Source organism: Microtus oregoni, unplaced genomic scaffold, assembly GCF_018167655.1.
Source record: "Microtus oregoni isolate MIOR12 unplaced genomic scaffold, Mior012 000005F_ref0000423, whole genome shotgun sequence".
In the NCBI taxonomy this organism is placed as follows: domain Eukaryota; kingdom Metazoa; phylum Chordata; class Mammalia; order Rodentia; family Cricetidae; genus Microtus; species Microtus oregoni.
In genome coordinates, this window is record NW_024543064.1 from 12,704,325 (window position 1) to 12,717,286 (window position 12,962).

Genomic DNA, 12,962 nt, shown 5'->3' on the forward strand with positions numbered 1-12,962 from the left:
TGGGGAAGTGACGCAGGTGGAGAGGGTCCTGTGGAGCCCTTTTGCTACTCACATCTCAGCTGCCTGGGCTTTCCTGGCTTGCACAGGCCTCCTGCACCTGCCAGCCCAAGGCATTGCCTGGGATCTGCTCCTGGCAGGAGTTGAGGGTTCTTTTGCCCACTATCTGCCTGTCCCGCCATTGTCTTGGTTTTTCTCTCTGTCCTGGCCACTCTTCCAAGATTCCCCAGTTCCATAGGCCCTACTCAGGTCTCCATCTCTTGCTTTTGATGCCCACCAAAGCACTGATTCCCTCTTCCAGATAATGTCCAGACTGGAGCCCTCACAAGGTTCCCAGCAAGACCCAGCCCCTGTGATGTGTTGCATCTTTGGGGACAACAGATAAGAGGACAAGGGGACAAAGATGTAGGACAGTAGGTTAATGGTCAGTGATGTCTGGGCAGAACCCTGAGGGTGCCAGACCTTGGGTGGGAGGAGGCCGCATCCGGGGAGGGCCTTCTGCTGGCCTCACATATGGACTGGCACTTTGAGGGAACATGGCTCCGAGCCAAAGAGAACCCACAGTGCCTTGGAAATTGTGCATTTTGGCCGTCCTGTGCTTCAGTTTCCTCCTTCACGCAATGGGGCTAATAGTGATTCCTGTCTCCTGAGGCCAAGGAGAGGATGGCCATAGTGCACACAGAAAGAGTCCGGCACAGCAGGCATTGTTCTTGGTGACTGTCAGCCTTGGTGGCATTTGGTGCCAGCATAGCATCACACTGCCTTGGGTTCCGTCAGTCTCTCTGGCCTTACAGTTTTCGTAGAGGTGACACCTAAACACTGGCTAAGCTGATCACCCCATGCCTCCTCTACCTTTGGGGGACGCTGGCTACTATAAAGGAGTAGACAGGCCGGGTGACTGGGGACTGTTTCTGGGACACACTCTCCACTCCGCCCACTAGCTCTGGGCCTAAAATGACCCTCCCCCAGAGGCGTTATTAATAGCCGGGCGGCTCAGATCACAGGCCAAGAATGTTACCCAGCAGCTCGTGGGGGAAGAGGAAGCCTAGGACACGGCGACTGGGGTGGGTGCGTGGTGATGCCCGAGGCAGTATGTGGGCCAGGCAGGAGGGCCTTCACCACCCCCACCCTCACCCCCACGCTGTCATTCGCTGTCCGTCCTCCTCCTCCTCCTCTGTGTCCTGCTCAGGTAAGGGCCTGACTGGGTGTCCTGCTTCTCCGGCAACTGGACTGGCTACCACTTCTCTTTTTCTCTATCTCCCGCTTCCTGCTATCTGTGGCTGCCACACGCACTGGAGCCTTTGAATAGCAGGGACTCGTCGCCCTGAGCCTTTCATGGAGGGGGAGTCAGAGCCTGGGAGGAGGACCCTTCAGCATCCCACTGGGCCTCCTTTTTTCCCTTAGGGCCTTGGGTTTCTGTGGAACTCTCTTTGCCATCAGCTGAGCCCAGCCCCAGTAGGCTGGAGTCCTCGTCACACCCAGCTGAGCTTGCTCCCTTTGGGGTATCTTTGTATTTTTTAAAATGGAAATGCAAAGCCGATGGGTTGATTCTTCTTGGGCTGTATTTTCTTCCCCCCCATTTTGGCATCCAGATGAAAACTATTTTTAGTGCCCAGAGATGGGGACACGAGTGGTTGGCCCATGCCAGGCTAGAGCAGGCAGAGTGGGCAGGTCTCAGCAGGGACAGTGGCCCTGTGGGGTGCTGTTTTCTCATCCCCCAACTCTCCCTCCCACTCCCCCGACCACAGGCTCTGGGGGAGCAGCCTTGGATTATAGGGAGCCTGGGAGCTGGAGCTAACCCACTGACTCAGGGGCAGCAGTTCCCGGGTGCGATCCGGGACTATTTGAAACGGTTCTCATCTCCTGGAGCCTGAGCAGGGTGTGCCATCCCCACCTGAACTGCGCTACCTTCCCATTTGTCTTTCCAGGTGACTCGGAAGAGGAGGATATGGGGCTCTTGGAGGTTGGTGTGACAGACTTCAAACCTCCAGCCCCAGAGCTGGGCCCCATGCCGGACGGCTTGAGTCCTCAGCAGGTCTGTGGGAAGCTGGGCAGCTGCCAGCCTGCTTGCTGTTAGCACCTGAGGGGAAGTGACCACGAGAGGGAAGGGGACTTTAGTGGGAACTGGACTCTGTGTGTTCCATACTGTGGGTCTGGAGATGGTAAGATCCCAGAATTTGGGATGCTTAGGACCCGCTAGCCCCATGACCCCCAGAGAAGTGTGTTTCTTAGTCCATCCCCTTTGGTCCTGTTGTTGTCAGCTCCCCTCCTTGCCTTTGGGACCCTTCACACAGCAGGTACTGTTTCTGCTCCTTGGATCCCACACCCTTCCTGACTCTGTGGTCCATGCAGGTGGTCCGGAGACACATCCTGGGCTCCATCGTGCAGAGCGAGGGCAGCTATGTGGAGTCACTGAAGCGGATACTTCAGGTGACTCCCGGGGCCTCCGGGATGAGGGCGGGGCTCTGGGGGTCACTTTGTAAAGAACTTTGGGGGACTGTGGCAGTTTTAGAAAAGGGGCTAAAAGCCAGTCCTGCTGCTTCTGAGGAATGAGACAAGTGGGGACGCCAGGGATTTCCAAGGCTTTGGTTTGCAGCGAGAGCTGCTTTCTGAAGCGAAACTGGGAGTCTCTGAAACAAGAGTCAAGGTGTGTGTTCCCTTTTGTAACTGGAAGGGACTGTGTCTTCCTGGCCATTCAGATAGTCCTCAAAGTATGGGTGCAGGGGAATGTCCCCTCTTCCTCACACTGGGATGCCCAGAGGACACTAAGTAGACATTGGAGTGACATGTTTGTGGACCCTTGTCTGGTTTGGGTCTCTAAGACCTGGGCTCCTCAGGGATGTCAGAACAAGGCCACCAGGGAGGGGAACTGGTGGTGTGGGAACAATTTGGAACCCATATGAAGGAGCCCAGGCATCATACAAAGTGACTGGAGAGTGTAGCTCTAGCTTCGAGAGTCCGGGGCACTGTGCTGACCTGAGACCCCACTGCCCAGCCACGCAGATGGTTCTGAGTTTCCCCACTAGCCAGACTTGGTCCTGAGCCACTTACCCAGAGTCCTCATACACAGATGGTGTAGAAATTATCCTCTTTCTCCCAAGCCAGCTTAACATAGAAGTTCCCGGTGTGTGTGTGTGTGTGTGTGTGTGTGTGTGTCTGGCATTGTGAAGTGACGGAGTTAGGGCAGAAATGCCACATTCGTGGAGAACCTTCTAGAAACATCCATGAAGAAGGCAGGATGCTTTTACCCGCATCAGGAAGGCCCCACTGGGCAGGTGGGTGGGTGTCTGTTCAGTTCTCAGCCTGCCTCGTCTCAGGTGGCCTTGAAGATAGCTGGTGTCATCCCCGCTCCCATCCGTCCTGGCAGGATTACCGTAACCCGCTGATGGAGATGGAACCCAAGGCCCTGAGCGTCCGCAAGTGTCAGGTGGTGTTTTTCCGCGTGAAGGAGATTCTCCACTGTCACTCCATGTTCCAGATCGCCCTGTCTTCCCGCGTGGCCGAGTGGGACTCCACTGAGAAGATTGGGGACCTCTTTGTGGCCTCAGTAGGTGTTTCTGCTTAGATTAGCCTGTCGAGCCTCAGCCCCCACCTGGTTGCCTTGTCAAAGTCAATGATATCAGAGCCCCTCAGTCATTGTGTCCTGCACTCTCTAGTCCTGCACCTTGATGTCCCAGAAGAGATGTACCAGGCCAAGACAATGTTGAAACCAGAGTATAGTGGCATTGTTGCCCGGAGACTAACCTCATTGGCCGCCCGCTGACTTGGTGCAGGTTCCTTACTACGCCTTCCACATATGATCAGTGAGGCTTGCACATGCTGGCCCAGGTTGCATTTGTAGCTCCAGGGTGAAACCTTAGAATTTGGGGAAGAGCCTATATTGTGATCCTGGGGTCCTGGTTCCAGTTTGGCTTTACAACCTCAAGTAGTCTTAGGATGTCTCTGGGCTCAGATTCCATGCCTGTGGAATGAGAGGTGTACTGGATTCCTGCTTGTCAAACTGAAATCCTCAGACTTCAGAGAGGGAGCGGGTCAAGCCGGCTTTGCTGGGTTGTAAGCCTCTGGCTTCTACTAGTGGCCAGGATGGTATTGAGAGAGCTTAGATGCAACATCCCAGGTGGGTGTGTCCAGGGGACTATGGTGAGAGATTGGCTGACCTCTGACATCTGTAGCTTAGCTGTGGATGCATCTCCCCAATTTCTTGGCCTTGGAAAGGAAATAGATGGAGCCCAGGCAGCGTCTGCCCTAGGCTGCCTTCTCTCTTGGGTGGGTTCTGAGTTGCTGTAGGAAAACTCTGTTTCCTGTTGCCTTTCTTCCCAGCTCCAAGACTCCTTCTTCCCTGAGCAGGGTCTCGGAAGCATGGTGTGTGTGTGTGTGTGGGGGGGGGTGCAGGGTGTCGGAAGCATGGTGTGTGTGTGTGGGGGGGGTGCAGCTACCTCCCCCGCTATGCTGATGCAGCTCCTCTTCCATTTCTTGCAGTTCTCCAAGTCCATGGTCTTAGATGTGTACAGCGACTATGTGAACAACTTCACCAATGCCATGTCCATCATCAAGAAGGCCTGTCTCACAAAGCCAGCATTCCTCGAGTTCCTCAAGGTAGCCTAGGGCCATGCAGTCCTCACTCACAAGGGATGGACTTGGGGAGGTGCCTCAGGAGAAAGGGACCTCGTCCTGGAGCCCGGGGAGCGGGTCCTAGGGTGGAGACTAGGTCTGGACCCTGCCACTGGATCCATGCCCTCAGAGACTGACAAGTGACACAGCCTTGTTCCCACAGCGGCGGCAGGTGTGCAGTGCAGACCGAGTCACCCTCTATGGGCTGATGGTGAAACCCGTTCAGAGATTCCCACAGTTCATCCTCCTGCTCCAGGTACTGCCTGGGACTCCCTGAGGGTCAGAGGATGGCTGGGGGAAGGGAGGTCAGGTGGCTCGCACTCATCTGGGGCCCACTCCTGGTTTGGGGTTTGCTTTGTCTTTCTCGACTTCGAGAGGGCAGCCTGTTGTGCTCAGCAGCATTTTTTTTTAAAAAAAGATCTGCTTTGTTTAGATTATGTATATGGATGTGTCTGTGTGGGGGCATGTGTATGTGATGCTGGTACCTTCGGAGGCTGGGGCAGTGGATCCAGTAGTGCTAGAATTATAGGCAATTTTGAGCCACCTGATATGGATGTTGTTAAATTGAAATTGTGCCTTCTGCAAGAGTTGGAAGCTCTCATATTCACTGAGCCATCTCTCTAACCCATGAGTGTGTATGTGTGTGTGTGTGGGTTTATAGTGATCATGTGGAGGTCAGAGGACAACTTGCAGGAGTCAGTTCTGTTCTTCCCTGTGGGTCCCAAGGGTTGAACTCGGCTCCCCAGGCTTGGTGGCAAGTGCCTTTTAACCTGCTGGGTCACCTCTTCAGCTCCACAGCCTGTTTGACACCTTTGCTCAGGCAGGAAGGGGATACGACTTAGCCTTCCAGAACTCCTCAAGCAGTCCGCCGACCTCACCTTGGTCAGGTGTCACTTAAGCATAAACCCAGGAAGCCTGAAGGAGCCTCAGTCCCATGCAAGGTCCTGCGGTCAGTCCTCAGACAGGGTGGCAGCGGCCAGGCTGAGGGCCTGGTAGCATCTCCGTCTCTATCTGCAGAGCTGCTGCGCTGTGGGTGTGGGCTCTGGGCTCTGAGCACAGTGTCTGTGAAGTCTGTATCCACTCTCCACTGAGGCAGTTGCTGTTGGCCTGCCTCCTCTCAGTGCACAGGACTGTGGCATCCAGCATGTTCCCACTGTGCAGGTGTCCCTGCCACCCATCTGTGGGAATCCCTCATCTCTCCTCACTGAAACGCTGGACCCAGTAAACGATAATTCTCCTCTCCCATCTCCTTAGCTGCTGACAGCCACTCCTCCCATCAGCGGCTTTCTCGCCCTGAAATCTGATAATTCTAGAAGCCACCTTGAAGTGACATTGCATAGTGTTTGTCTCTGATGATGCCATGTCCTCAGCATTCAGCCCTGTTATAGTGTGGGTCACATATGCCCTTCTTCCCAAGGCCTAGTGGTGACTCTTTTTTGTCAGAACAAGCCACACGGTCATTTTGTCTTTATTTACTAGGCCTTAACCTGTGCTTTCCATATCCAATGCCTTGGTCCCAAGGATAAGCTGCATCCTTCAGGTCTGGTCTATGTAGACCATAGGGTGATGCTCTGACTCGAAACTGAGGGCCTTTCTGTGTGTGTGTTTTTGTATGTGTGTGTGTGTGTGTGCACTTGTGTGTGTCATATCCTTTTCATGCTCTCTCTGGCCCTGGCAGGACATGCTGAAGAACACTCCCAGAGGCCACCCTGACAGACTGTCGCTGCAGCTAGCCCTCACAGAGCTGGAAACACTGGCTGAGAAGCTGAATGAACAGAAGCGGCTGGCCGACCAGGTGGCCGAGATCCAGCAGCTGACCAAGAGCGTCAGTGACCGCAGCAGCCTCAACAAGGTGGGTGTGTGCCCAGCCCTTCGGTGCCCTGTGTTAACAAGATGGGTGTGCACCCAGCCCTCAGTCACCCATGTCAACAAGGTGGGCATGCACCCAGCCCTTCAGTCCCCTGTGCAGGGGTGCCTCGCCTGCCTTGCCTGTTGCTCTTGCAGCTTGCCTATTGTCATTTGCTAGGTGGCAGTGTTCTCTGAGGGAGGGGAGCTTGAGCCACTTGATAGCACATTCATTGTGATTCATGCTATTTTAGGATAAAAGAGAGTTTTGTTCTTTAGTCTCATTACCAGAAACCAGAAACTGTACATTAGTTAAGTGAGTAGATTCTAAAATCTCCATCTAAATCAGATTTTTTTTTTTTTGAGGCAGGGTCTCATGTATTCCAGGCTGGCCTCATACTCACTCTGTAGCTGAGGAGGGCTTTGAAATTTGGATTCTCCTGCTTCTAATTTCCCGTGATAGGATTACACGCATGGAACATCATGCCCAGTTTGTGCAGTGCTGGGGAATTGAATCTAGGGTTTTATGTGTACCAGGCAAGCGCTCTGTCCACTGAACTACACCCCAGCTCAATGCAGGTGTGCTGGTGAACACCTGTGACTTTAGTACGTGGGACACAGAGGAGACAGAGTAGGAAGAGCCAGAGTTTCAGACTAGCCTGGGCTAATTAGGGAGTTCTAGGGCAGCCAGGGATACCGACGAGAAGACACGGTCGGCCGCTGTAGATTGCAGTTCTGCTCTTTCCTGGTGCATGTGGAGTGTGAGTCCCTTGGTGTGCGTCCCTCACTGCCCCCTGCAAAGGCCTGGAGAGCCTACATCTGCCTTCGCGCTCACTGGCTGCAGGGTGGAGGTGGACAGGGATGGTCTGCGGGTGAGGCGGCCCACCAGAGCTTACTAGAGGGTTGTTTCCAGAGAGGTGGTGTGGTGTGAGGTCACAGGAAGCGTTCAATGTTCTGGGGAGTCCCAAGGGCAGAGCTGAGGCTGGTGGCAGCCTGTTCCTGGAAGGGGATTTCAGTAGTGTGGAGAGAATGCCCACTGTCCAGGAGGGTGGCCTGGGAGACAGCAGCCGCTTCCGGTCACCATGCTGGCCAGTGTGGAGAACTCCCTGCTGGGGCAGCTGCCTTTGTCTACTGTTTTTCACCAGGTCATGGAGTCAGGCTGGGCTAGGTCAGCCTGAGCTTCAGGCACTGCCATGCGTTGTCCTGCCCAGGTCACAGGTAGGCTGCAGGCCAGTTTGGGCCCACATTGTTCTTTTAAGAAAGTGGAAGTCATTGGCAACATTTAAAAATTGGGACATGCCATCAACCTCAGATTTGAGGAACTTTCCTTAAGGGCTGGAAGAGCTGGCTCAGCACCTAACCTGTGGGGCTCCCTTCACCTGAGGGTGGTTGCCCACTTCTGTTCTCACTAAGGGCACGTGTTGGCTTGAAGGCATCTGGTTTGCTTCACCTGCCTGGGAGCCCAGGATCTGCAATGTGTGGCAAGGAGAAAGGAGGGGGAGGGGGCTTCCCACTCAGGATTGCACAGGGTGGTTTTCCCAGGGATCGTTCCTCCTGTACTCCGGACAGTGCTGACGCCCCATGCCCCAAGCCCGCTGTTTTGTAGGGAAGGCATGAGCTCCTGAAGCTCCGGGCCTTTGTGCTGGAGAGGCGTCTTCCTGCATCAGTGTCTGGCAGGAGAGAAGCCTGTTGGTACTGCCCTGGGAAGAGCCGTCTGCTCTCTTCCACTGCCCCCCCACCTCCACCCCAACACCTAGATAGAGCAGGAGGCGGTCAGCGCGACCCATTTGCTGTCAGGGATAGAGGATGAGTGATCCAAGGCTTGGCTTCCCCTTCACTGAGTAAGGGGTGACCTGGGCAGGTATGGGTGCGGATGTGGAGAGGGTATCAGCTGCGTACCGTGTCCCCCCACTCTCCCAATAGCCACCCCATCGAGGGGACTCTTTGGACAATCTGGGGCAGTTGAGCATCTGATCAGTAGCCGTCCTCTGGCTGTCATCCGGAGAGAAGTGGAAATGAAACCGGGAGTGGCAGAAACAGACCCACGAGCTGTTTAGAAACAGCCGACTCAGGAACCTCCAGAGGGGTGCGGGTGCAATGGTTTTCATTTTCCTTTTTAAGCTGCATAAGGGACAGGACCACCAGCCTGCAGCCCAAGGGACTTTCCTCTTCCCAGCCTAGGTCCTGGCAACTGCAGCTGCCCGAGTTGTGTTGTCTTGAGCTGTGTGTGCCTTGCTTATAGACACTGTGTGGAGAAGTAGGGACATAGCAATGGCGGGGACTCCAGTGATTTTGGGACTTCTGTAAGGTGGGAATAGTGGGACCACTCCCACTCCTATTGGCACTGCCACACAATACAGTGGGGGCAACGCAGCGGGGCTCCATCCTGCGTGGGGACTGTGGGGGATGCTATGGGTGCTGCCCACTTCTAGAATCGATTTCTATACCTTAGGGCTGCTGAGCTGATTGATTAAGTATGTGTGGATTGTTTCTGGGTCCCACAGTGACCACACAGCAATGTCTGTGCCACTAGGACCCTAGTTTGTGCATTCACTTGAGGGGTGCTCTGTGAAGCAGGGTCCTCTTCAAAGGAGCCCAGCAGAGAGAGACTGGGACCAAGACAGCTGGAGTCATCCTACTCCAAACAGATTTCATTGGATCCTGCCCGACCTACTTAAAAACTCCACAGGGAAAAAGATATCTCTCAGAGGGACTCTGGATGGTTTGGGAGTCCCATTGTAGTGGGGTGGGCTTGATTGGGTCTTGGGGTCTGAGAGTCTTTGGTCTCCTTAGAGCAGGCATTGTTGACCAGCAGATCTGGGCCCTGCAAGGAATGATGTGGATCAACACAGTTCAGCAGATCACAGGGAAGCCTTGGGGCTCCTTCCAGGTCACATGTCCCCAGAAAGCTGTGTCTCCCCATGACAAAGATGGTCTTGAACAGTAGCACAGACACAGGGTCCTCAGTGGGTACCCACTGCATACCTAATGCAGGGTGTCCTGCGCCTTCCTGGGGCCCACACAGTAAGGTCCTGGACCTGTTTAATGTGCTCTGCTGTGGCCTTGAAATTTGTGCTAACCTTTGAGCCCGCGTCTGCCTTGCATTGTGGCTTTGTGTATTACTTGACTCCATAGATACCATACTCATTACTTGTGTGATCTGATCAGTGGAGGTTCTGAAGAAACCGAGGTTCTGACTGAAATGTCCTGTGACTGCCCAGCTGGGGAGCATAGGAGCTGCTCAGAGATGGTGTTGGTCACTTTTGAGCCTGTATATTTGGTGAAGGTGGTTATGGGATCATAATATATGGGGTTGATGGCAGAAGCCAGCTCACCCAAAAAACAGGCTGCTGAGCTCTGCTCTGGCAAGGGTGGCTCATCAGGCTCTCAGAGTCTCCCTGAAGCAGAGAACCCAATGTGTGTCCTGGCCTGCTCTCTCTGGGGTATTTTGCTGTCTCCCGACAGGTGCTGACTCTGGGTCATCCTTTTCCTCTCCCAGTTGCCCCCTTTGCTTCTCTTTGTGTACAGGATCTCTAGCCCAGGCCATCCTCAGAGTCCCTACGTAGCTGGGGCTGGCCTTGAACTTGTGCTCTGCCTGCCTTCACCTTCCAAGGGCTGGGATTATAGTGTGTGCCATCGCTCTTGCTTTATGGGGCACTGGGATTATAGTGTGTGCCATCGCTCTTGCTGTATGGGGCACTGGGATTATAGTGTGTGCCATCGCTCTTGCTGTATGTGGCACTGGGATTATAGTGTGTGCCATCGCTCTTGCTTTATGTGGCACTGGGATTGGAACCCAGGACTTTGTGCATTCAAGGCAAGCACTCTGCCAGCTGAGCCACTTCCCAGGCCTTCTGCTGTTTCTGAGAGGTCTCACTGCATGATCCAGACTGGCCTGGACCTCACGGCCCCGCCCCCACCCCAGCTGGCATTCGAGATTGTGACACGGGTATTGACTTTCTCTGACCCTTCTCCAGCTGTTAACCTCTGGCCAGCGGCAGCTGCTTCTGTGTGAGACTCTGACGGAGACCGTGTATGGAGACCGTGGGCAGCTGATCAAGTCCAAGGAGCGCAGGGTCTTCCTTCTCAATGACATGCTGGTCTGTGCCAACATCAACTTCAAGTAAGAGCCTGGAGGGGGTGGGGACCCCTTTCCAGGGGACCTTTGTGGTCTACTCTCTCCCCAGCCCCTGCCCTGATGAGGTATCAGATACTTCGCCTTCCTCTCACCTCCCTCACACCCTGCTTTCTCCTTGGCCCCTAACTGCAAAAGGATTTGGGCTAGTCAGGGGGCATCCTCTGACCCCAGACTCCTTGTCATTCTTAGCCCAGGGCTGTGTGCCATTGATCCTGCTCTTAGTATGTCTGTGTGCTACAGACTCAGCTCTTAATAGGTCCATGTGCTACAGATTCCACTCTTAGTAGGTCCGTGTGCTACAGACTCAGCTCTTAGTAGGTCTGTGTGCTAAGAATCTGATCTTAGGAAGTCTGTGTCCTACAGACTCCACTCTTAGTAGGTCGATGTGCTATAGACTCCACTCTTAGTAGGTCCGTGTGCTATAGACTCCCCTCTTAGAGGATGAGCCTGCAACCTTGGAATTGAAGAGTCTACCCCAGATCCCTGATATTTTAGCACACATAGGGTTCCTGTTTGTACCCCTCCTTCCCCAGAGCCCAGGGCAGTTTCTGCCTCTAGGAACATGGTTCCCATCCCATGGGAGGCTATAGAAACACCCAGAACTGGGCTCTGGGTTTAGCCGGAGAGCAGGAACTGGGCTAGTGGGAGGAACGTGGCCTGTGGCTGTGTTGAGCTGCTGGAACCTCACGTTTGGCTGGCACAGGAGTCCACACAAATGTCAAGACCTCTGGCTCACTTGACTGTTTGGGTGATGTAACATATGGGGCCACATTGCCTCAGGCTGTGAGAGCTAGGAGCTGGGGCCTGTGCTCTGCATCCTCCCCCTTATCCAGCAGGGGCGCTCACAGGTGTCCTTTGTGTGGCCCTGTAGGTGTAAGGGGTGGAGACTATTCTCCATTGCACTCTTAGAATTCATGCTCTGACCTTTTCAGCAGGATCCTGGGAGAATCTCTGCTTTCAAAACCTGATACTTTAAGAGCCTGGGATATAGCCTGATCCAGCTATTAGTTAGAGGCAGGCCAGAAAGTGGAGAATGACTGTCAACCCAGGCCAGCTCTCCCACCTTCCAGCTTGGGCACTCACAGTGTCGTGTGTGTGTGTGTGTGTGTGTGTATGAGTGTTTGTGCATTTGTGTGCATGCATGCATCTGTGTGTGTGTCTGTGTATGTGTTCGTGTACATGCGTGCATCTGTGTGTGTGTTCATGTGCATGTGTGTGTCTGTGCATGTTTGCGTGCACATGTATACATATGTGTGTGTGCCCAGAGTTTTATTTATACTCTTCATCCATCATCGGCTTGTACATTTCTGTTCATGGTCACAGAATGGATTTGGGGAGCCTTGTGGGTATAGATCCCGGGTCCTGGGAGGGGAGTAAGCAGGACTGTCAGGCTCATCCGCCCACTGTCATCTTGTCCTTCCATCTGCTCGCCCATCAGCTATATATGGAGCCTTCTCTGTGCTGGTTCCCTGCTTCTGGCCTGGTGGGAGACTTGGCAAGGAAGACTCTGTCACAGATGATGTGGGTGTTCACTCACCCACTTATTCATTCATTCATTCACCTCTAACGTGTGTGTGTGTGTGTGTGTGTGTGTGTGTGTGTGTGTGTGGAGAGGGAGAGAGAGAGAGACCAGAGTACAACTTTGGGAGTTAGTTTTCATTCCTCCCACTGTCTGGATTATGGGGATCAAACTCAGATCACCAGGCCTGGTAGCAAGTATATTCATCCACTGAGCCATCTCGCCAATCCTAGGTACTAGGAATCTGAAGTCCCACTATGTCCAGACATCCAACAGGGCCAGGACCAGACTGCCACCCTTCCCAGTCTTGCGTTGTTCAGCGTTGAGCATGTGTGAAGAATGGGGTGATAGCATTCAAGTTTGGGGACACTAGTTTGCAAATTTGGCTGAGTCACTGAGCTTTGCTGAATAGCAGTCTCCTGAAAGCCTGAAACCACTGGGGCAGTGGCCGGCAGAGTCCAAGAGATGGCTGGCTATCTGAGCCCAATGGAGGCTTTCTGTGTGGTTCTCCTCTGTGTACACCTGACCTAAACTGTCCCCATGCCTGCTGCCCAGGCTGGTGGCTTGTCCCCAGAGTCCTCAGCCTCACAAGAACGAGCCATCCAGTAACATCTAACCTTCTTGTCTTTTCCCCAGGCCCTCCAACCACAGGTAGGTAGCTTGTGGCTCGGGGACTCAGGCATGTGACGCTGGTTCTGGGCCTGGGTATCCTGGTGCAATGCCTTGGTGTGGGTTCCCTGCACTGTGTGGCCTGGCTTGGATTGGGCCTGAGGTCTCATTGCTTGGGCTGTCTGGAGCCTGGCTAAGCTGAGGTGCTGGGAGCTGGAGCTGTATTTGCCTCTGGGCTGGGCT

The 12,962-nt window shown here is 54.1% G+C and overlaps 1 protein-coding gene across 7 annotated transcripts in view; it reads left to right on the plus strand.

Moving 5' to 3' along the window:
- The window catches only part of Arhgef10l (Rho guanine nucleotide exchange factor 10 like), a 123,147-nt gene that overhangs the window by 62,429 nt on the left and 47,756 nt on the right, over positions 1-12,962 (plus strand). For 5 of the 7 annotated variants that reach the window (XM_041652425.1, XM_041652424.1, XM_041652428.1 and 2 more), the window contains 8 exons: positions 1,926-2,032; positions 2,350-2,427; positions 3,365-3,544; positions 4,477-4,593; positions 4,772-4,864; positions 6,287-6,460; positions 10,431-10,576; positions 12,747-12,761. In XM_041652425.1, coding sequence (XP_041508359.1) covers positions 1,926-2,032; positions 2,350-2,427; positions 3,365-3,544; positions 4,477-4,593; positions 4,772-4,864; positions 6,287-6,460; positions 10,431-10,576; positions 12,747-12,761 — 910 coding nt within the window. The remainder of the gene's footprint in view (positions 1-1,925; positions 2,033-2,349; positions 2,428-3,364; positions 3,545-4,476; positions 4,594-4,771; positions 4,865-6,286; positions 6,461-10,430; positions 10,577-12,746; positions 12,762-12,962) is intronic. The other 2 variants (XM_041652427.1, XM_041652429.1) reach the window with 1 other exon arrangement.